This window comes from Notolepis coatsorum (assembly GCF_963971535.1).
Source record: "Notolepis coatsorum genome assembly, chromosome: 6".
Classification (NCBI taxonomy): domain Eukaryota; kingdom Metazoa; phylum Chordata; class Actinopteri; order Aulopiformes; family Paralepididae; genus Notolepis; species Notolepis coatsorum.
In genome coordinates, this window is record NC_140170.1 from 129,599,121 (window position 1) to 129,623,721 (window position 24,601).

The following is a 24,601-nucleotide window of genomic DNA, read 5'->3' on the forward strand; positions in this document are numbered from 1 at the left end:
CTGTCTGTCTGTCTGTACTTTGTGCTCCCCTATCCGCTTGTCCTATGTTTTGAATGTACTGTCCTGTCCTGTTGTGCCTTTTTGTATTTGTGTATTTTATAGGACATTGATTTTATGCTTTGACTGTATTGTACAGCACTTTGGTTGGCTCTCGAGCTTTTAAATGTGCTCTATAAATAAATTACTTGACTTGACTTGTCTGTCTGTCTGTCTGTCTGTCTGTCTGTCTGTCTGTCTGTCTGTCTGTCTGTCTGTCTGTCTGTCTGTCTGTCTGTCTGTCTGTCTGTCTGTCTGGCTGTCTGTCTGTCTGTCTGTCTGTGTGTCTGTCTGTCTATCTATCTATCTCCTTTCTGTTACAGCACCCTTGTCTATTAAGCTACGGTGACGAGCACGCTGAGACGTTCCGAACGAGTGATGTCTGCCCCTCCTGTCACGAGAGGTGAGAGGAGACGCCTTCTTACATTTTCATATAAAATTGCCTTGTTACTTTCACATAAAGAAATCCATTGTTTTGTTGAAAACGTACCTGCTCCATGAGTGATGTCTTTCTGCGCCACACAAGGGTGAACCCCTCCAATATATTTTGAGTTTGAACCGCACCCTCCAATTCACAGGTACTTTATGATGTCAATCAAACATCAATCAAATCAACCTCCCGCCCCACCCCAAAAGTCTGTTACATTCAATATGTCAAATTGTTGAAGCTTGTGGTGCTATGAAGGCCGTTTCTGTGGATCTTTAAACCTGGCTGAGGGGCGGCTACGTGGCGTAGTGGGCAAGGCGCTCGCCACGAATGCGGAGACGCTGGGCTCACCTGTTCGAGCCCAGCGCTCCACATTGCTTTCAGTTTAGCTGGTCGTTCATACTAATACACATTGGCCGTATTAGGGGGTGGGAAACTGATGGGTGGGGATCGGGTGTTGTGGACAGCGACTTCTACAGGTCGGTTGGTGCGCCTGCGCAGTAGAATCAGGAAGTGTTGGGGGCAGCGTGAGCCTCCCACGCGTTACTCCTCGCCACTGAGAGATCGAGCTGCGCAGGTGAAAAGATGCGACTGCTGTTACCTCAAGTACCGGAGGGGACTTGTGCTATGTATGACTTAGTTCACATTGCAGCCGGCTTGTGGGAGGCAAGAAACAGCGTTCGTGACAGGGGAGGGTTGAATTGGATGATACGAAATTGGGATGGGAGAAAAATATAGAAAATGGGAGAAAAAGTGGATAAAAAAAAAAAAAATGGCTGAGAACACAAAGATGTTGTAGTTTGTTTTGATGTTTGTGAATTGCTTCATTAAAAAATACCAGTTAATTTATAAACATTACAGCTAACATGACTGCTTTTAAAAACAGCAAAGGACAAATCAGGTCGTATCTACAGCTATGGAGAAGACACAGGCAGGCAGATAGACATATTGACACCAGTTTACATAATGTTTACATAATTACTCTGTACATGGGAGTGTGTTGTGATAATTTATATGCAAACATCCACTTTCACATTTACAGGTGTTCTAAATGTCACGGCGATGGTTTCAGGATCTGCAAGGTTTGCCATTGCAGTAAAAAGCTACTGCATTTCATCCAGCTGACTGTTACATGGTATGGTGTGGAAATATACACATACTGTACACACACACACACACACACACACACACACACACACACACACACACACACACACACACACACACACACACACACACACACACACACACACACACACACACACACACACACACACACATACACATACGCACACACTTGAAACCACTGTGCCTGAACCCCTCCCCATTCTCTTTATTTCTACCTTTCCCTTTCCTTCACTCTCTGTGTGTGTGTGTGTGTGTGTGTGTGTGTGTGTGTGTGTGTGTGTGTGTGTGTGTGTGTGTGTGTGTGTGTGTGTGTGTGTGTGTGTGTGTGTGTGTGTGTGTGTGTGTGTGTGTGTGTGTGTGTGTGTGTGTGTGTGTGTGTGTGTGTGTGTGTGTGTGTGTGTGTGTGTGCGTGTGTGCATGCGTAGGGAGAACAATGTGACTGACTTTATCCCAGACCGACAGCCAGATTTCCCAGACAAGAAGTTTATGAAGGTGAAAGGAGACCCCTTCTTCATTGACGAGAGCGTTCTGGTACATGTCTTACATATTCTATATTACATTCAGTTGCTCTCATATAATTTAAGCCATCATAGAAATCATCTCAAATTCAAGCTCCCTCTCCTCTTCCTCTCCTCTCCTCTCCTCTCCTCTCCTCTCCTCTCCTCTCCTCTCCTCTCCTCTCCTCTCCTCTCCTCTCCTCTCCTCTCCTCTCCTCTCCTCTCCTCTCCCAAAATCTGGACCAGGGTATTAAACCGCATTAGCATCGTTAAGAATGTTTGTCTTGCTCTTGGGAGTAGGTCAGCCAAGCAGAAGCCCATAAACCTTTAGTAGTTATTTAAGTTAACTTCAGGTGTACTTGCTTTGCACACTGTCTCCTCTCAATACATACCCATTCAAGGCTTCCCAAGATGAAGTAGTGTGAAGACAGAGAATATTTGAGGACATGCTTGATTTCTTCTCCATCTCCCCCCAGGTGTACCCCATCTATGGTTTCCCAGATCAAGAGATCTGTGACATTTCCAGTAAAACCATTAACGAACACATCAGTCGATTCAGCAGCAGCAGACGCATCTTGCAACAGGTTTGACTGACGACATGCATTCATACATTGCTGAAGTGAAAGAATACAACTTTTTCACTGCCGATACTGATTCAAATATGAGCCAGTATGGAGTACTAATCTGATCCATTACTTTTACTAGTATAGACTTAGATTATTAGTTTTAGGTCAATGGACAAAAAGGAATGAGGTATAATATTTTTTTTCTCGATTATAGATAAATATTATCATTAATATTATTATTAATATACTCCCCTGTGATGATGGAAGCAATTATATGCTTGTGCAGAAAGATAGTTAGACTTGTTTAGAAGTGTTCTATTTCCGCAATGATACTATTGTCTTGTCTGCTTATTTTTCCAAAGCGCCAGACCATCGAGCTGGTACCCCTGACCCACGCCCACTACTCTTACAGTGGAAAAGACTACGACTACTATGTCTATGGACTGGAGAACAGTGTCTATGCTCCGATATACCCCTCTGCATGCACTATTTTATAAACACCACATTGCATGGCTGCTGTCAGATGAAAACCCAGTATCTCCAGGAAAAAGGTCTACAGATTGACACTGACATTGGAATGGGTTTTATGAGCCTGAAGGTTATAAAACATAAACATTAGTCAACCCACAACGGACTACGTGAACATTGAAGTGAAAACATGTCTTAATGCAAAAAAACATGTAACCATTACTATCTGGATATCATGTGCCTTTTATCCTGATACATTTTATGCCTTCTATTGTGTATTTGTATCATGGCGTGTTATGTGTAACTGTACTGTTAATAGTCAATAGTCAATATTGTACATGGTCCCTTACAAATAAATAAATAAATAATTAAATTAAATTAAAATCAATGCAAACGGGTAACATCATGAAAATCACAAAATGTTGAGCTTTGCGACAGCAGTGAAATGCCATTTGACATGCACTTTCATTTGAAGTGATTCACACTACTGTGTAAAGATGCACTGGGTAAGATTTTTTATGTAATGAGGACCATGTAGACCACATACAATTACTCGAAATAATTATGTAATTTAGTGGTTAAGTTTAAACGGTCCTCATTATTGTAATTATTATTGTACTGTAACACACACTCACTCTCACACGCTAATAATTTAGCATAGGAAATGTGTTGTGTCTAGTGCAGAGACAACTAATCTACCACTGTGCTACTGTAGGCCTTTTTGTATATTTCAGAATATCTATTGTAGGACACAGAGCCATAAAAGGCTATATTCAAGTTCAGATCATAATGCATAACGTTATACTCACTCATTACTGTAAGTGTCTGGTAAGATGATATGTGTCTCACAGACTCCCCTGTTAGCTATCTTTGACCAGCAAACTTCTCTGCAAGGCCAAATCTATATTGGACAGTTTCGAAAACTTTAGACCACCCCCTTCATTCTTTCAGGTCTTAGTTTTAGAGTACCCCGGTTTAAGTGCTATAGGAGTAAAAACTCCTTTGTTCCCTGTGCAATAACCCTGCTAAATTTTCACTTTAGATATTGCTATGTTGTTGTGTTCTGGAAACGGTATATGTTCAGGATACATTTTCTGTACTTGTGTTGTTTTTTTATCTTGTGCCCCTGATGGCAAGTCAAGGTTCCCATCTGGGATAATAAAGTTGAACTGAACTGAATGCTATACTCGGTGTCAAAACATAATGTTAAAATGCACAATGGTATATTCATGTCGTCATTTGTTGGCCGAGCTGCAACACCAGGACTCATCATAATTCAAAGTTGTTCATGAAACTATCCCTTTCCTTAACCTTAACCATGATGATATACTGTCAGATAATTTCAGTCATACTTTTATACACAGATAGATTCTGTGATATGGACATCAGGGTACAAATGTTGACAGAAACAAACACATGCATTGGTGTCATTACATAATAATGAGTGACGTTAGCTGCTCACTACCACTCCTGTTTCTCTTTTATTTTATATTTCTGTGTCGTTTCTTTATGCTCCAGTTGTATTATACACAGTTGAGACCAATGGTGTCTTTTAATGCCACTACAAGTGAGACGAGGGCACACACTGGAGAGAGAGACACACACACACACACACTGGCGGACTGCTCCGCATTTTAACGAGTGCACACACACACACACAAACATCTCTCCTTCCCGAACAAGAAGTGAACGTGATATACAGCATGATTAAAAAAAACAGGGGGTATCGTCGCATAAATAGTTATAATCTTTCGTAGCACTTATTTTTTTTTTAAATTGTCACAATCTGGAGCCCTGCTATGGAATCTGGATCGGGTACGTGGATCGGTGAAGGCCAATGTCGGATACATGAATTACACCATATCGGAAACAGATACCTGATCAGTCCCATCTCTAATAGTATGAATGACTGTCTGTCTGTCCAGCTACATACATCTATCAGTGACCATGTTGACATCTCCTGGAACGACAGCTGCTCACACTGTAGAGAGAGAGGAGAGGAGACAAGGACACACTGTAGAGAGAGGTGAGAGGAGACAAGGACACACTGTAGAGAGAGAGGAGAGGAGACAAGGACACACTGTAGAGAGGAGAGGAGACAAGGACACACTGTAGAGAGAGGTGAGGAGACAAGGACACTGTAGAGAGGAGAGGAGACAAGGACACTGTAGAGAGAGAGGAGACAAGGACACACTGTAGAGAGAGAGGAGAGGAGACAAGGACACACTGTAGAGAGAGGAGAGGAGACAAGGACACACTGTAGAGAGAGAGGAGAGGAGACAAGGACACACTGTAGAGGTGAGAGGAGACAAGGACACACTGTAGAGAGAGAGGTGAGGAGACAAGGACACACTGTAGAGGTGAGAGGAGACAAGGACACACTGTAGAGAGAGGAGACAAGGACACACTGTAGAGAGAGAGGAGAGGAGACAAGGACACACTGTAGAGGTGAGAGGAGACAAGGACACAATGTAGAGAGAGGAGAGGAGACAAGGACACACTGTAGAGAGAGAGGAGAGGAGACAAGGACACACTGTAGAGAGAGAGGAGAGGAGACAACAAGGACACACTGTAGAGAGAGGAGAGGAGACAAGGACACACTGTAGAGGTGAGAGGAGAGGAGACAAGGACACTGTAGAGAGAGGTGAGAGGAGACAAGGACACTAGAGAGAGAGGAGAGGAGACAAGGACACACTGTAGAGAGAGAGGAGAGGAGACAAGGACACACTGTAGAGAGAGAGGAGACAAGGACACACTGTAGAGGTGAGAGGAGACAAGGACACTAGAGAGAGAGGAGAGGAGACAAGGACACACTGTAGAGAGAGAGGAGAGGAGACACTAGAGAGAGAGGAGAGGAGACAAGGACACACTGTAGAGAGGAGAGGAGACAAGGACACTAGAGAGAGAGGAGAGAGGAGACAAGGACACTGTAGAGAGAGGTGAGAGGAGAGGAGACAAGGACACACTGTAGAGAGAAGAGAGGAGACAAGGACACACTGTAGAGAGAGGTGAGAGGAGACAACAAGGACACACTGTAGAGAGAGAGGAGAGGAGACAAGGACACTGTAGAGTGAGGAGAGGAGACAAGGACACACTGTAGAGAGAGGTGAGAGGAGAGGAGACAAGGACACACTGTAGAGAGAGAGGAGAGGAGACAAGGACACACTGTAGAGAGAGGTGAGAGGAGACAAGGACACTGTAGAGAGAGAGGAGAGGAGACAAGGACACACTGTAGAGAGAGGAGAGGAGACAAGGACACACTGTAGAGAGAGAGGAGAGGAGACAAGGACACACTGTAGAGAGAGAGGAGAGGAGACAAGGACACTGTAGAGAGAGAGGAGAGGAGACAAGGACACACTGTAGAGAGAGGAGAGGAGACAAGGACACACTGTAGAGAGAGAGAGGAGAGGAGACAAGGACACACTGTAGAGTGAGGAGAGGAGACACACACACACACACACACACACACACACACACTCATTCATACTTTATTGGTGTCTGCTTGTCCCTACATCAGTGCAGAAAATGTGTACCTGAGGGAAAGCTGATGTGTAGTTTCATACAATGACCACTAGATGTCACTGTATCCAATTTCTTCAATGATTATACGTCTGGATGTCTATGGGTTTCATGATAATGAAACTTGTTCAAAAGTTTCACAAGAGATCTAATATACTGCACATCCCTGTGATGATGAAAGCAATTATATCCTTATACAGAAAGATAGTTAGACTTAAAATATCTTAAGTGTTCTCCCCTGGCTTAGAGTAGACGACAGAGTACAGCAACTTGCAATGGGCCTGGTCTACAAGATACACTACACCTCTAAGGTACCCATGTACATGTCGAATACTTCCCAAAAGTCAGTGAATACCATGACCACAACACCAGAGGGAGTTCCACAAATCATGTTCAACCCAGATTCGGCTCAGACAAGGGACTAAACACGTTCCGCAATTATGCCACATCAATGTGGAACGCCCTACCCACAGCCGTAAAAAAAATTTAATCCCTACCCACCTTCAAAACCGCTCTCAAAGAGCACCTACGGGAGGCTGCCATTCGAAACTGGCCTCCGTAAATGTCCGAACACCCTCCCACCCACCCACCCCCTCCTAATGTACATTTCCCTCCCCCTCGTATGTATATATTTACTGTTAGGATCTCTGTTTAACAGTACTGTCTATTGGCATATCTTGTATGTCACAAATGTAACAGTACTGTATATCTGTATGTATGTCATGTATGTCATGATTAGATTAGATGATTAGATTAGATTTTTATATCTGTATGTTGTGTATGTCATGAATGTCATTATGAAGTGAAAATGGGGGACCCTGATGTAAACAAGACGAAAGTCTTTCTCTGGTCTGCATCCCCTTAACAATTGTGTGTATTGAGTTGTACTGTACTGTATCCATTCTGCAATCTGTTAATTAAAGTTTTCAATCAATCAATCAATCAATCAATTCCATTTCTGGCAATGATATGATATGTCATGTCTGCTTAAGTCTCCAAAGCGCCAGGCCATCGAAATGGTGCATTTTAAATAGTGTATATTTATATTTAGCTTTTATCCAAAGCGCTTTAAAGTTTGTTCCTCACATTTTACACATTCACTCACACATTCACACACTGACGGCAGAGGCAACCATGCAAGGTGCCAACCTACTCATCAGGAGCAATTAGGGGTTAAATGTCTTGCTCAAGGACACATCGACACGCACATGCTGCCCGGGAGGAGCAGGAATCGAACCGGGAACCTCTGGATTACCAGACAACTGCTCTACCTCCTGAGTCACTGTCGCACCATCGAGCTGCTACCCCGGACCCACGCCCACTACTCTAAGACTACATCTATGGAATGGAGAGCAGTCTATGTTCCGATATAACATTCTTCATGCACTATTTTATAAACACCACGTTGCATCGCTGCTGTCAGATGAAAACCCAGTATCTCCAGGAATAAAGAGAAAAGTCTGTGTTTTCAGACTGACACTGACATTGGAATGGGTTTTATGAGCCTGAAGGTTATAAAACGTAAACATTAGTCAACCCACAACGGACTATGTGCACATTGAAGTGAAAACATGGCTTAATGCAAAACCATTACTATCTGGACTCCATCTGATTATGTAGCCAAGGTGTCATTTTTATACACTACAATGCATTTATGCATGTGCATTTTATCCTGATACATTTCAGTGTAGATTGTGCAATGTATACTGTTTGTATTTAAGTTTATTGGTTGTAACAATAAACAGTCCTCCCAAGGGACTGCAAATCAAAAATGATCTCAAGCTAAATCTACATGCATCAAACGGTGCAACATAAAAAAAATTATGTTTAATATTGTATATGGTCCCTTACAAATAAATAACAAAAAACAATCATTCAATGCAAACGAGTAACACCATGAAAATCGCAGAATTCTGAGTTATGTGGTTTTAATGTGACATGCACTTTCATTTGAAGTGATTCACACTACCGTGTAAAGATGCACTGGTGAGATTTTTTAATGAAGTACACTCAAAAAATGTACAATTACTTGGAATAATTATGTAATTTAGTGGTTGAATCTAAACAAGCCTCATTATTATTGTAATTATTGTTGTACTGTGTGCACTGCACACACAATCTAATAATTTTGCTCGTATGGTGATGGGAGTGGGGGGCCTCCTCTTGCCTCGCCTGGTGGACTTTAGGCCCCCCACTCTCATCACCATATGGGAGGAGGTAGAGATGGTGCAGACCTACAAGTTCCTGGGAATACACTTGAACAGTAGACTGGACTGTTTGGTCGACACAGAGGTCTTCTATACAGGATGGGACAGAGCAGACGTCTTCCTGAGGAGACTCAGGTATTTCTATGTGTGCAGCCGGGTACTGCAGACGTTCGGTGGTAGCCACCGTTGTATGCTGGGGGGGTACAACATCCACTCAAGAGACACGAACACACTGAGGCCAGCTTCGTAGTGGGAGTTGAACTGGTCAAACTAGAGGTGGTGGTAGAGAGGAGGATGAGGAAAAAGCTGGACACTATCCAGGAAAAAGAAAACCCACCCCCTCTCTAGCCAAGATGAGGAGCATTTCAGCCATAGACGTATCCCCCCCCACGACACACCACGATCCGCCTCAGCAAGTCCTTCGTGCCAGTAGCCATCAGGCTCCACAACTGTGGGCACGGACTGCTGCCGATTGCTGAACGGTTGGTGAACTTGAGAACTGTTAGGACCATCTAACTCTTAGTTATAAACACTGCACAGACTCTGGTGCAGTGTTACTCCGGTTTGGACCATGTATACTATCTATCATCACTATTACTACCGTCTGATTTAATCCTGTCATTCACTACTGTACTATTATTACTTTGCACTTTGTTCTAGGTTCTATTATTATTATTATTATTATTATTATTATTATTATTATTATTATTATTATTATTATTATTATTATTATTATTATTATTATTATTATTATTATATATTATTATTATTATTATTATTATTATTATTATTATTATTATTATTATTATTATTATTATTATTATTATTATTATTATTATTATTATTATTATTATTATTATTATTATTATTATTATTATTATTATTATTATTATTATTATTATTATTATTATTATTATTATTATTATTATTATTATTATTATTATTATTATTATTATTATTATTATTATTATTATTATTATTATTATTATTATTATTATTATTATTATTATTATTATTATTATTATTATTATTATTATTATTATTATTATTATTATTATTATTATTATAATAATTATTATTATTATTATTATTATTATTATTATTATTATTATTATTATTATTATTATTATTATTATTATTATTATTATTATTATTATTATTATTATTATTATTATTATTATTATTATTATTATTATTATTATTATTATTATTATTATTATTATTATTATTATTATTATTATTATTATTATTATTATTATTATTGTTACAAAGGGTCAGATTAAACCGCCGAATATATATATTTATTGCCTGAGATCCCATGTATAATATCTGCATATCGTTTGATATCCCCTGTATATTCCTTGTACAATATATACGGAATATCCCTTTACCTGGTAGCAGGACAGACCATAATATTCGTTCTCCTATTGGAAGCGACCCCTAGGCGCCAGCGCCATACCCCCCTCGAGCTGACTTGAAAGCTACCGCCAGGACTTGCCCAAACATGCCCGCTTTCGCCCACGGCTACGAGACAGTGAGCAGGCTGGCACCATCGTTTACCCCCGCACATATAAATATAGCGCGGCGAATACAGAACCCCCCTTGCAGTTCCTCTTCAGTTCGCCTTCAGTTCAGTCTGGTTCAGTTATCCAAGTAACGTCTCACCCACTACGCAACGTGGGCAGAGCAGGGCTCGCATCGCCCCAAGATAGTCTCGTGTTACCCTTATACGTCTGTTTGTCGTATCGTTCTCTATTCATTAGTAAACCTTCATTACGAGTCAAAGACCACGTGGAGTGAGTAATTGTGCGTCTATAATAGAGCACTTATTGCCCGTGCTAATAGTATAGTAACGTCAAGGTCAACCGTGCACTACCACGCACCGGAGGATATCTACACCGGAGCAGCAGCAGCACCACGGGGGATTTACACCCCGCCCGCAGTGCCACTTCTCCGGCAAGGATTATTATTCTTCATTCTTCACTAAGCTACTGGAAGCAGAGAACCGTCTACACCCACTGCTGTGGGACCCACGTGCCCGTGGGAACATCACTCAAGCCCGTCTCCGTCGTACCGGAGACCCCACGGCTTCCACCTTCATCTGCGCAGAGCGCACCCTGGGACTACCAGGCTGCTTTCCCCGCTGACGCAGGGAGTAAATACACCGTCTCCAGGTGCATTGCTACAGCTCCGTGGACCATTGACATTCCTAGAGCTTTGCCCCCCTCTGCTGGCTTACAACCGGTAGTACACCCTTTCCCAGAAGATCCCTAGATAATTACTTAATATTTACTATTGACTCGCCTATGCACATTCTATTTGCCTTATAAGCGCAACTAAGTCATGTAATATAATCCCCTTTATGTAATAAATATTGTAAACGAGTATTTTGTGTGGAAAACCGTGTTATTGTGGGAGTGTTCTAATCTAATAATACTTATGTACAGTATTGGCCAGGAGTACATAGACGGTAGTGATTTAATGATATCAGTACTTGATTAATACAGTCAGGGAATTGTACCCCTCAGTTACAATTGGTCCTTCGATAGCCGAGATAATAATTAGCGTAATATTAATATAATATTAATATTGACATGGCCGATGACGAACACTCCACAAACGGTTCTCCTAAGCTAGATCGCCCGCAGCGCAGACGACAGCCACCTCCCTACCTAGAGGCATACTCTGTCAGTCCAATACCTAGCTTTAAAGGGAAGTTAAACGCGGAAAAAGTAGAAAGTAAAATTATGTCTGACCTTAACAACCAGGCTACCCCGCCAACAGAGGCCCTAGTGGGTGCTAATGTAACTGACCAAGCTCACGGTGGGGACCAGGAGGGAACTGACACGACTTTACCCCCAGACAATACCGAACAAATAGCCCCCGATCAGCCCCGGGAGGAAGACAACCCTAGAGAGACGCGCACCCAGGAGACGGATCTCCTCGGTACGCAACAGGAGAACGGATCTCCAACCAGTACTGCCGGGAGCCGGGAGCCCCAAACGGCGTCTTCCCCCAGCGAGGCGGACAAGATGCTGGCGCAAGCACTCATCGCCACCCTGGCAGCCTCCACCGAACGCGATCGACTTCAAGCGCAACAGACGTGCGAGCGCGAACATTACGCAGGTGAGCGAGAGCGCTTCCAGGCGCAACAAAGGAGCGAGGACGACCGAATAAGACTGGAGACCAGACGCCTCCAGACAGAAGAGAACATCGAGAGAAGCCGCGCCGACGTCGCAAATGCACAGCTCCACGCCGCCCATGCCAGCGCCAATGCCCAGCGCGACGTCGAGAGAAGCCGCGCCGACGTCGCAAATGCACAGCTCCACGCCGCCCATGCCAGCGCCAATGCCCAGCGCGACGTCGCCAACGCACAGCGCGACGCTGCCCAGGCCAGCGCCAATGCGCAGCGAGACGCCGCCAATGCCCAGCGCGAAGCAGCGCGCGACGCAGCCCACGCCCGGCGCGAGGCAGAGCGCGACCGGCTGCAGGCGGAGCTGATGGACAAACTGGTTGCCATGGCGACACCCCCTCACTCCGCACGGAGCTCTCAGAGGTCGTCAAGACACGGGTCTAGGACACATTCCCCTACCCGACGAAGCGACCTGGGGACCCCGCCTACAGGAGGAGCCTGTCCACGTCTCTGAACCCCCTCCCCAGCCGGTCCATACGAGACCTAGCAACCGGGGTACAGAACCGAACCACGCCGAGAGACTGAACAAAAGACTCCAGGTCCTAGCAGAGGAAGAGGAGGAGGAGGAAGAGGAGTGTCAAGCCGACCAGCAGCAACGTGCTCTGGCCCAGGAGGCCCAGTACAGCCCCGACCAGCAGCAACGTACTCAGGACCGGGAGGTCCAGTACAGCCCAGAAGTCAGCCCCGAGGCCCTGCGCTACAAACCCCCGACTCAACTCACGGGTGAGTTTGACGCACAGCCAGCCCCGAGGAACAGCACCTGGGTACCCGACCTTCGGTACCCACCAAGTACCAGCCCAAGACGACACGCAAGAGGAGACTCGCCTAGGAGGCCTCTCCCCCAACGCTCACCGATGTACCAGTCATCCATGACATCATACATCGCCACGCCGTCGATTCCCGACTTCGCCTATGAGACTCGAGCACAGTACACGGAGCTCCGGATGTGCCTAGAGACAATGATGGTGGATGTCGCTGGTGAACGCCACAAGTATGCAATATTACTGAAGCACCTGAAAGTACCGCGAGCGCACAATATAGCGCTGGCCTATGCCACCTCTTCGACACCATACACAGCGGCCCTAGCGGCGCTGGACCAGAGATATGGACGTATATGGGATTACGTAATAGAAGAGATAAGGCATATTGACCGCTTACCCCCAGCCACAGACAATCGCTCACTAGACGACCTGTCAATCAAAGTGCAGTCCCTGGTAGGGATGCTGGGAGCGCAACGGGAGAAGGGCAGGCATGAGCTATACGCCAACTCTAACGTTGAGAGGATTTTGGAGAAGCTGCCACACGCAAGACAGGAGCGCTTTAGGCGGCAGAGGGACTACCGAGATCCCGACGGCCCCGAGCCATCCCTCCTTGATCTGGCCGACTTCCTGGCGAGAGAGGTCAGCAGCTTACGACTGGACACCTTCGGGCGGAGCACGCCAAGCTCCAGAGAGGGACCCAGGAGAATAAATGATGGAAGAAGATCGGTGACTGTTATGCACCAAGCCGAAGCAGTACCGCAGCACTCAAACCACAACACCCCCTCGACGAAAGAGGACCAGTGGAAGATTGAGTGCCAGTACTGTGAGGGAGAACATCGGCTCCATCAGTGCGAAGATTTCAAGAAGCTGACCACGGATGATGTGAGCCAGTGGGTCAAGGACCACCGCCGCTGCTTCCGCTGCGCGCGCAGCCACCTAGCAGCTGAGTGCCACCTGAAGAAAAAGTGCAGCAGGTGCGGTGGCACCCACCTGGAGGTCCTGCACGACATCAACAAGCGTCACCCAGGACAACAGAGTGGGCCCGTCGCGGTACTGTACCATGCCGAGGCGGTGGCACCAGCACCGAAGAGCCACCAGACCGCTCCCTGGTGTCCCGACTGCTACGGCAGACACTGGCGGACAAGGTGCGACTCGTACCATATAGAGTCTACGTCACCACCCGAGACAGGAGTGCTCCACATAGACCCCCAGCATAGCGGGACCCCCCGTGTGCTCCTCAAAGTGGTCAGAGTGCTCCTGAGCCACGGGGACAAAGTCATGGACACTTACGCCGTCCTTGATGACGGGTCAGAGAAGACCCTTCTGCTCGCGTCCGCTGCGGCCCAGCTGGGACTGCGGGGGAGCGAGAACCAAATGACGATTCGGACAATAAGAAGAGATTTAAAGACGATAAAGGGCGAGAATGTCTCCTTCACTATCGCAGCAAGCGGGCAGCCAGAGCGACGGTACAAGATCACAAATGCTTTCACCAGCCAAGAAATAGGACTCTCGCAGTACACCTACCCTGTCACCAAGTTGATGGATAAATATGTGCACCTGCGCCAATTACCTATCCCGCTCATAGACGGCGCTACCCCGACCCTGTTGATAGGCTCCGACCATGCAGAACTCATAGTCCCGATTGACCGGGTCCATACAGGCCCCCGAGGCTGTCCTGCAGCAGTCGAGACCCGCCTAGGATGGACATTACAAGGCCCCCTCGCTAAATCTCTCAACCGAACAGCAGCCACTAGCTGCCTCCACTCCAGAGCGACAGAAGAAGACACCGGCCTCTCCCCCGTACAGCAGAGGCTATTGACATTAAGCGAGAGGCCCGTGAGAGAACCGTGGGTACCAGAGGGAGTTCGTAACTCCACCCCCCTCAGCTGCGCTTCAGACGTAGCTGACCTCGAACCCAGCACCCCAAGCGACTCCTTGACGGGGCGGCCGGGACCGGCCCCTCCTCACACGGGGTACAGAGCGAACAAGAGAAACAGACGGAGGAGGAGAAAGCACAGCCAAGCCCAGATCAAAGCAGTCTCAGGCCCGCTTCCTCCTAAGCCCCCCTTCATCCCGTCCAGCCGTCATGACCATAGACCAGTCACCACCCCGAGCTGCGTGGCCGGCCGGCCGCGTAAGCAAAGTGACCACTGGTGCCGACGGAAAGGTCAGAGTGGCAGAAGTGCTCGGCCAAGGGCGGATCTACAACCGACCCGTGGCGAGGCTGATCGAGTCGCCAAGGCTCCCCGACTTGCCTAATGACGACCATGACCCCTGACTTTGTGAACTGCCCGACCCCTCACAGACATTGAGTAGTGGACAGTGCGGTTAATCTGTCCCTGCTTAGCTAATTAGGTGGGACTAATTAGGGGGCGGCTGTTACAAAGGGTCAGATTAAACCGAATATATATATTTATTGCCTGAGATCCCATGTATAATATCTGCATATCGTTTGATATCCCCTGTATATTCCTTGTACAATATATACGGAATATCCCTTTACCTGGTAGCAGGACAGACCATAATATTCGTTCTCCTATTGGAAGCGACCCCTAGGCGCCAGCGCCATACCCCCCTCGAGCTGACTTGAAAGCTACCGCCAGGACTTGCCCAAACATGCCCGCTTTCGCCCACGGCTACGAGACAGTGAGCAGGCTGGCACCATCGTTTACCCCCCGCACATATAAATATAGCGCGGCGAATACAGAACCCCCCTTGCAGTTCCTCTTCAGTTCGCCTTCAGTTCAGTCTGGTTCAGTTATCCAAGTAACGTCTCACCCACTACGCAACGTGGGCAGAGCAGGGCTCGCATCGCCCCAAGATAGTCTCGTGTTACCCTAATACGTCTGTTTGTCGTATCGTTCTCTATTCATTAGTAAACCTTCATTACGAGTCAAAGACCACGTGGAGTGAGTAATTGTGCGTCTATAATAGAGCACTTATTGCCCGTGCTAATAGTATAGTAACGTCAAGGTCAACCGTGCACTACCACGCACCGGAGGATATCTACACCGGAGCAGCAGCACCACGGGGGATTTACACCCCGCCCGCAGTGCCACTTCTCCGGCAAGGATTATTATTCTTCATTCTTCACTAAGCTACTGGAAGCAGAGAACCGTCTACACCCACTGCTGTGGGACCCACGTGCCCGTGGGAACATCACTCAAGCCCGTCTCCGTCGTACCGGAGACCCCACGGCTTCCACCTTCATCTGCGCAGAGCGCACCCTGGGACTACCAGGCTGCTTTCCCCGCTGACGCAGGGAGTAAATACACTGTCTCCAACTCCAGGTGCATTGCTACAGCTCCGTGGACCATTGACATTCCTAGAGCTTTGCCCCCCTCTGCTGGCTTACAACCGGTAGTACACCCTTTCCCAGAAGATCCCTAGATAATTACTTAATATTTACTATTGACTCGCCTATGCACATTCTATTTGCCTTATAAGCGCAACTAAGTCATGTAATATAATCCCCTTTATGTAATAAATATTGTAAACGAGTATTTTGTGTGGAAAACCGTGTTATTGTGGGAGTGTTCTAATCTAATAATACTTATGTACAGTATTGGCCAGGAGTACATAGACGGTAGTGATTTAATGATATCAGTACTTGATTAATACAGTCAGGGAATTGTACCCCTCAGTTACAATTATTATTATTATTATTATTATTATTATTATTATTATTATTATTATTATTATTATTATTATTATTATTATTATTATTATTATTATTATTATTATTATTATTATTATTATTATTATTATTATTATTATTATTATTATTATTATTATTATTATTATTATTATTATTATTATTATTATTATTATTATTATTATTATTACCTATACCCCCCATGGTGCTATGACACCTGAATTAATAAAGGAACACTTGACTTGAGATAGTGGAAATCTGTTATTTTAAAACGTTGTCAATCTCTTGCATACAATGGGTGTGTTTCCTGATAGCCAGTGGTGATGCTAGGCCCTAGCATCACCACTGGGGGGATGAGGTGTTACCGTGTATCATTCGTTCATTTCACATCCTATTTGTAATCCAGAAAACCAATAATGACCTGTTATTTCATTGTTCATTTACAAATCCAAAATTAGAAAACCAATAACAGCTGTTTTTAGTTGCTTTGAATTTGTTCTGAAGTTAAAAATAGAACATGAGAAAATGGGATATTTAGTTTCTGATTTGTTGTGGCCATAAACAAGTTGCAGCAGAGTGAGTCTGCAATGAGTGTGAAACGTTTCTGTATCCAACACAACCTCAGGCTTACACCCAATTCAAACAAACACTGGTCTTATAATGTATCAGGGCACAGGCTATGACAAAATACAGTATGCAATATCAACTTCATCAAGTCAGGTGACAAAATCGCCAAGCTTACAGTGAGCCAACACAACACACACACACACACACACACACACACACACACACACACACACACACACACACACACACACACACACACACACACACACACACACACACACACACACACACACACACACACACACACACACACACACATTTATATAAAATTGGAGGAAAAAAATCAATACCATGCTTGTCCCACAAAAACACACAACCTGAAGCCCCTTTTGCACATGCACTGCACTCCTGACAATCGGCACATTAATTGGAGGGGCTGTATGTGCGAACATGGAGTTACCCTCTGAAATGAATGAATGAATGAATGAATGAATGAATGAATGAAAACTTTATTTAACAGATTGCAGAATGGGTACAATACAGTACGGCTCAATACACACAATTGTTAAGGGGATGCAGACCTGAGAAAGACGTTTGTCTTGTTTCCATCAGGGTCCCCCATTTTCAATTCATATAGACATTTATGACATACACAACATACATGACATTTATGGCATAGGGACATATAGGTATTTAGTACTGATACATTTGTGACATAGGCGGTATTCAAATATACAGTACTGTTACCCCTAGATCCTGACAGAGTATATACATATGATGGGGAGGGGACTGTACATTAGGAGGGGGTGGGTGGGTGGGAGGGAAATATCTCAGCACCCAAATCTGCGTAATGACCAACTGAGCTCATGTCGAAACATAAGCAGAATTCACACAATGAGCGAGTGGGAGTATCGATTAATGTAGACTACCATGTTCCATACACAACGAATAGGCTGCGCAAAGGCACTGGTACGATTTCGGCAACGGTAGTATAGGATAACAACCACTGCACTCACTGCACTCAGGATAAACAGGCTGGCCACTCGTCTCATACCACTTTTGGCATGATGCTATATTGTCAGATAATTTCAGGGTAGATTCTGGGATACATGGTATGGACATTATGGTAAAAATTAACGAGGTATGGTGACAGACAATAATGAGTATAATGAATAATGAGAATAAAGAAATAAATGCCATTGTAATGTAGTGAAAATCTGTTATTTTAAAGCTTTGTCATACTAAAGCTCTTTGTTGCTATTCTATTACACAATGGTGTTTCTTGATAATAACCAGTGAGTGGGCTATTGAATGCTGGGGGGGGGGGGCGTGATTCATCAGAAGGAGTGGCTCCCTGCCCACATGTGGTGACTGGTGAGTTTGTTTATAACGTGGAGCCTTCGTGATGTGAAGATCTCTGCAGTCACTGAAGCTTCCTATGCGGCGGACTGCCTCCATACATCACCATACCAGTAATTTCTGCGGTTGATTTGAAGTGGAATAACTGAAGTTTCAGAAATCGCTATCAAGAAAAAGTTTTGGTAAGTTGCGAAAGTTTATTATTTATGTCCATGTTGTTGTGCTCCTCTAAATCTGATGCGCTAATGATGCCTGTACGCATTTATAGACAGAGTAGTAACGTTAACTTAGTTTTATGCTACACTAAATTAGTTTGTCTCAGAATTCTTTAAATAATGCCGTTGACCAGGCTTTTTTTGTGTGAGGGTCGAGTGTGTCGGCGTGTGACATGCATTAATGATTAATTAATGCTATTCTATTGAGTTATTACCTAGATCGGTAGCACACTATTTAATTATTATTATTATTATATATTTGTCCAAGGTTGTCGCATTATAATACAGTATCAATTATCCTCCAAGTCCATGCAGTTTGGATCAAGGCAGTTCACGGCATGCTAGCCCCCTCTTAGAATAATAGCTTACTTTATGTGCTATTGAACAATCAAATTGATTGGTGGATCTTGAAATTATGTAATTTAATTTAAATGAACCAGAAAGGATCCACTGCAATGTTTGAATCTTGAAATGAGATTGTGATATCAGTGGCACAGGCTGCTTCACACAGTTGTTGTGTGACACAGCAAGATAAGCAGTAGTTAGTTACAGCATCAGTTAAACAGTTTAAACATCAGTGAAAGAGTTAAACACAGAGAGGGAAATAGAATAGAACGGGACACTGTAGCTAAAACAAAATTACTGGCAAAAAAAGATCAGAACAGAGCAGAAGAGGACAGAACAGATTAACTATGTCTCTGCCTCTCTGTCCTCCCTGTGTTCTGGGTGAGTTACCTCCTCTGATTGTCTCTGCCTTTCCTGTTATGGAGTTCATTCTGTATGTGGGACTGCTGTTTCCTGCTCTCTCTCTCTCTCTCTCTCTCTCTCTCTCTCTCTCTCTCTCTCTCTCTCTCTCTCTCTCTCTCTCTCTCTCTCTCTCTCTCTCTCTCTCTCTCTGTCTGTGTGAGTGTGAGATTGTTGTTTTCCTGTTTGCATTGTATCTTTTCAAACGTCAGTACTGCTCCGGTAATGATGATAATAGAGTGACGCTGATACAGACACCTGTGTCGGATGGATGGATGGATGATAGATGGATGGATGCATGGATGGATGGATGGATGGATGGATGGATGAATGAATGGATGGATGGATGGATGGATGGATGGATGGATGGATTAATGAATGGATGGATGGATGGATGGATGGATGTGAAGTGACGTAGTTTGTACCATTGGCAGATATCTATGGAAAAAGAAAGACAATATATGGCATGGTTATGAAGGAATATTGCATTGACTCAACTATTGCTGAGTGATGAGTTGCTGTGCCACCTTTTATTGTTGCATTGGAGGCCTAAGTGTCTCAAAGCTCATCTATGAGTGTTCTACAGCGGTATCATGATCTCTTGTCATTACAATTGTGCAGGCTATTTGTAATATTGTAGAGGGATGCACTCTACTCAACAAGCAAACAAATGGGGGGAAATGTAGCTCTCTACCCTGCTGTAAGAAGAAAGCGCTTCACACAGACCAACGTGAGTCTCCTGTCATTGACATAGATGTTGACCTGTAATAGAGTAGAGCTGTGCCTACTCAGACCTTTGAAGAAGCTATTGTAGCCGGACACTTGACTCCCTCGGGCAGCGCTGGGCTTATCTAGCTGGCTGTTGAGTGAAGCACTCACTCAGGCAAGGGAATCCTGCTGCAAGCGAGCGTTGGCAAGGTGTTGAGACTGATGGAAGTCAGCACTTGTCACAAGTGCTGGTAGTTTTTCGAAAAGAGAGAAGTCATATGTAGTTCACCAGAATAGTACAGAGTTCAGCGTAAGTTTGTTTCAGGGCATTTCCGCTTCATTAGAACAGTGAAGAGTGACAGGAAATAAAACACATAGGAGAGGTCAAGGGTCAGACTCAAACCCAGGACATTGCGGTGGTAGGTGCTTAGCTTCATGAGCCACCGGGACGACCGACAGATAAAGATTAACCTATCTCAAACCTTTTCTTGATCCTCCAATCACAGCCGTTACTAAAGTTTGTCCAAGGGAAGCGACAGTTGTGATTGGAGGATTAAGAAAAGAGGGCAGGTTTGAGATATATATTTTTTTGTATCCACTTTTTCTCCTTATTTTTCTATTTTTCTCCCATCCCAATTTCGCCTCGCCAATTCTCCCTTCAATTCTCCCCTCCCCTGTCTCGAACGTTGCTAGACTATGCCTCCCACTGGTCGGCTGCAGTGAGGACCAAGCCTTGCATACCCGGTACATGAGGAGGCAGCTGTCGCATCTTTTCACCTGCACAGCGCGATCTCTCAGTGGCGAGGAGTAACGCGTGGGAGGCTCACGCTGCCCCCGTTACTTCCTGATTCTGCTGTACAGGCGCACCAGCCGACCTGTAGGAGTCGCCGTCCACAACGTCCGATCGTGTTGTGTTAGTATGAATGACCAGCCAAGCTGGTAGCAATCTGCAATAAGTGAAGCTAAAACTCTTATCTTTTGGCTGCTGCTCAAAAATAAATGATATTCAAAGTTGGCTACGCAGCAACACTGCAAAGTGCAAACACATTACTTCTGATAAGGTTTTGGTGACTCGCCAATTTCCAGTGCAGGCCTGCCTGCCTAGAAGAAGTATCTTGCATACTTCTAGTAATTTCTCCGCCCACAGAAAGGCCAGACAGGGCTTGTCAGTTACTGGAACAGATCAATAGTTTTAAAGGTTGTGACACACATCAGGCTGGGCCACATGGAAGAAGTTAATATATCACAGTAACATAATATCCCCGATATCGATATATATCTCAATATCTGTTCACATACCAAATCACATAATCCAATTGATGTTATTCATGATGAAACTGCAGCCCAGTCAACAAATCATCTTACAAACGCACCACAAAAATAATGACAGAAATGTTGTTTGGGAGGAAATGGAATGGGATGAACAATGAGCCCTGGAGGTAGGTAGTGGGAGCCAGGCTGCTCATCAGGAGGAATGTCTTCTATTCATAAAGTATTTTACACATTGTTCTACATTATCATTGTGATGATTTCCCCCACTTAATTAATTAAGATTTATATAGAAGCAGAACATCTGAATGTACCCCTCCCCTTGTGGCATAGGTGTCTCTGACTCAATTAATTTCTTTCTTGTTTAGATAACATAATCATAAAGAATAGTGAAGTGAGGCCAGGCAGCCACTGAGGCACATTGCATCATCAGAGTGAACAGCACGACCCCTTTGATCAAACCAGGTCGTCTCTCCCCTCTCTTTGTTCGATCTTCTTTAACAGCTTCCAAAAACATGGATCCAAAATGTGCTTCCCATTTTCCACGCACATCTTGCTGGGAACATCCCAATCTCACGCTATAACTCTGCATTCGTTTGAACTGCAGGTCTGTTTCCCATTCTGCACGTTCTGCGGCTTATGCACATTCAGTTCCATGTGACCCTTTAACTGTGCTTGTACCACCAGCAGAGAGACAGTGAGAGGGCAGTTCTACACCACAGTATGCCCTGAGGCAAGGGTTCTGCCATGTTAGGGAGCTGGTCCACATCTGTGTGGCTGTTATCACTATTTATGCCCCTGAAATTTAGTATGAGTCAAGTCTGTGTCTCAGCAGTGTCTCGTAGATATTACATGCACATATTTACAGTGTGTGTAAGCGCGCCAAGATAAGTAGATAGATACTAATATCATTTCACTGTCCGCTCCTGTCATTGTTCTCACACACAGGGAAGGAACGCACACAGACAGACACACACACAGACACGTGCGATTCCAGGGATGAGAACTTCTCTGCCTTTCAGCTACAAAGCTAGCAAACAGACACACACACACACACACACACACACACACACACACACACACACACACACACACACACACACACACACACACACACACACACACACACACACACACACACACACACGTACACACACAACCACACAAGTCCCGTTCACTGCAGCATCGCGCCACTTCTGCTTCTTCTGATTGCATGATGACAAAAGGCTTAGAATGTCCATGGGGTTGTGTGTGTATTGTGTATGTGTGTGCGCATGTGTGATGGAGAAAGTGGTGCGAAAGCAGGCGAGAGAGGGAGGGGGGGGGGGGGGGGGGGCGGGTAGTCTTCAGCAGTCTTTCTATCCTTGACTATGGTTCTACAATAATAATATACAAATCAATAGGCAGTACATCTCATCTTTAGCCCCAACTGTGAATAAACAGTGTATTACATTCATGTCTGCCCAGCGGGTGATGAGGTCGTTGGATTGAAATAAGGCCTCTATTTAAGTCTCCACAGGAGGCAGCGGTGGAACGTAGACGCAGAGCACATGGAAAACACTTTTATGGAGCTCCTGACTGCATGTCCATCAAGGGACTGGTGATGGAAATGTTCTTTGGCTGAATACACATGTCCGGTAGATCATGCTGTGATGGTTTTGGCATCAGTGTTGTCTGTGCTTGTCCATTTGAATTAATATAAAAAATTTACTAATTGTAGCCTACATATTGGGGATGTATGCAATTGGTGGATGTTGCTGCTGCCTCACTTGCATCACTCTTCACTCCTCTTAAAGGAAAACTTTTTGGGAAATTACTATTAGCTTATTTGCCATCTACCCTGGAGTTAGACAAGCAGATACATACCCTTTTCTTCTCTGTGCATGCATTAGGCTTAGGGAACAGCCGCACCGTTAGCTTAGCTTAGCGTCATTCACTGGAAGTAGGTGTGCCAGTGTAGCCTAGTTCCCAACAGTCACGAAATACACTCCAAATACAACTCCAAAACATGTTGTGACCTGTGTATTTACCATGTGAAAATTGTTTATTATAATTAGACAATTTCGTCTTCTAAGCAGATATATACTCGGAACTATTTTTTGCCAAACCACTGCTGCCTGGGTGCAGTGATTTCATTACCTCAAAAGCCTTGTTTTCCAAAAAACAACAGGGCTTTTGAGGTGATGAAATCACTCCGCCCAGGCAGCAGGGGTTCGCTGTTCCCTAAGCCTACTGCATGCACAGAGAAGAAAAGGGTATACTATCTGCTTGTCTAACTCCAGGGTAGATGGCAAATAAGCTAATTTCCCAAAAAGTTGGCATGTTCCTATATGTGAACTGAGATTGGGTTGGAGGATCGGTTTTGAGTGAAATAATGAAGTAAGGTTTGAAATAGTGTAGATAGAGGGCTGGCAACATTGACTTCTGAAAATAAACAAGATTTTCCAGCCAAGTATGCTCCCTCCATCCCTTTCACAACACTTTCTCAAGGAGACAAGGAGACATAGCAGGAAAAAAGGGCACATAGAGGCTAAGGAGAGAGAGAGAGAGAGGAGGCAGAGGGTGGAGGATAGAGAGAAGGGAGGGAGAGAGAGTGAGGAAGGTGAGAGAGAAAGACAGACAAAGTATAATAATAATGCAGGACCTCTTTTAATCGGCATGCAACGAACTGGACAAGCAATTGAAGCGGCACACACACACACGGGATACACACACACACATGCATTGTCTTTTCCTCAGTCGCCGATGCGATAGAGTCTCTGCGCCTAACCCATCCCGTCGTCCTTCCCCCCATGGGCAGCCGGGAGCAGATAGGGCGTCAACGAGCCACGCCCGGGGACCAATCCAAGTGCTGCTGTCCGTCTTCGTCAAGGACGCCACAGCGTTAGCGATCTGTTGTTGTGCATGTTTTTCCATTCGGTTTATCTTATCGGGGGGAAACCCTTGCGAGCACGGGGAGAACATGCAAACTCCACACAGAAAGGCCTGGGAGATACCCCACCTGAGTACCTGGCATCATGGAAACCTGGTCCCCAAGCGCGAATCGAATCCAGGACCTTGTAGCTGTGCGGCGACAGTGTTAACCACTACACCACCGTGCCGCTTGTTACAGATAGAAAGGGAAAGAGAGAGACAGGCAGAGGAGAAAAGAGAGACCAGTGGTTTATATAAATATGAATGGAATCAGTTGTTCTCCTGGTTATCTAGATTTAGAGCAACCCATTGACATATCTCCTTAAAAGAGGTATTATCTGTCTTCCAGCACATATCATTTATTTCCTA

At 44.8% G+C, this 24,601-nt stretch overlaps 2 protein-coding genes across 2 annotated transcripts in view; both read left to right on the forward strand.

The window, feature by feature from the left end:
- Positions 1-3,151, forward strand: part of LOC311229664 (protein SSUH2 homolog) — a gene marked incomplete at both ends in the record, with an annotated part of 47,818 nt that extends 44,667 nt beyond the window's left edge. The window contains 5 exons of the mRNA XM_084315739.1: positions 360-439; positions 1,506-1,598; positions 2,017-2,122; positions 2,565-2,672; positions 3,017-3,151. Of these exons, the coding sequence (XP_084171865.1) occupies positions 360-439; positions 1,506-1,598; positions 2,017-2,122; positions 2,565-2,672; positions 3,017-3,151 (522 nt within the window). The remainder of the gene's footprint in view (positions 1-359; positions 440-1,505; positions 1,599-2,016; positions 2,123-2,564; positions 2,673-3,016) is intronic.
- A 15,285-nt stretch (positions 3,152-18,436) lies between these two features.
- Positions 18,437-24,601, forward strand: part of LOC311230781 (semaphorin-3D-like) — a 207,608-nt gene continuing 201,443 nt past the window's right edge. The window contains 1 exon segment of the mRNA XM_084317140.1: positions 18,437-18,565. The gene's annotated coding sequence lies outside the window, so the exon portion shown is untranslated.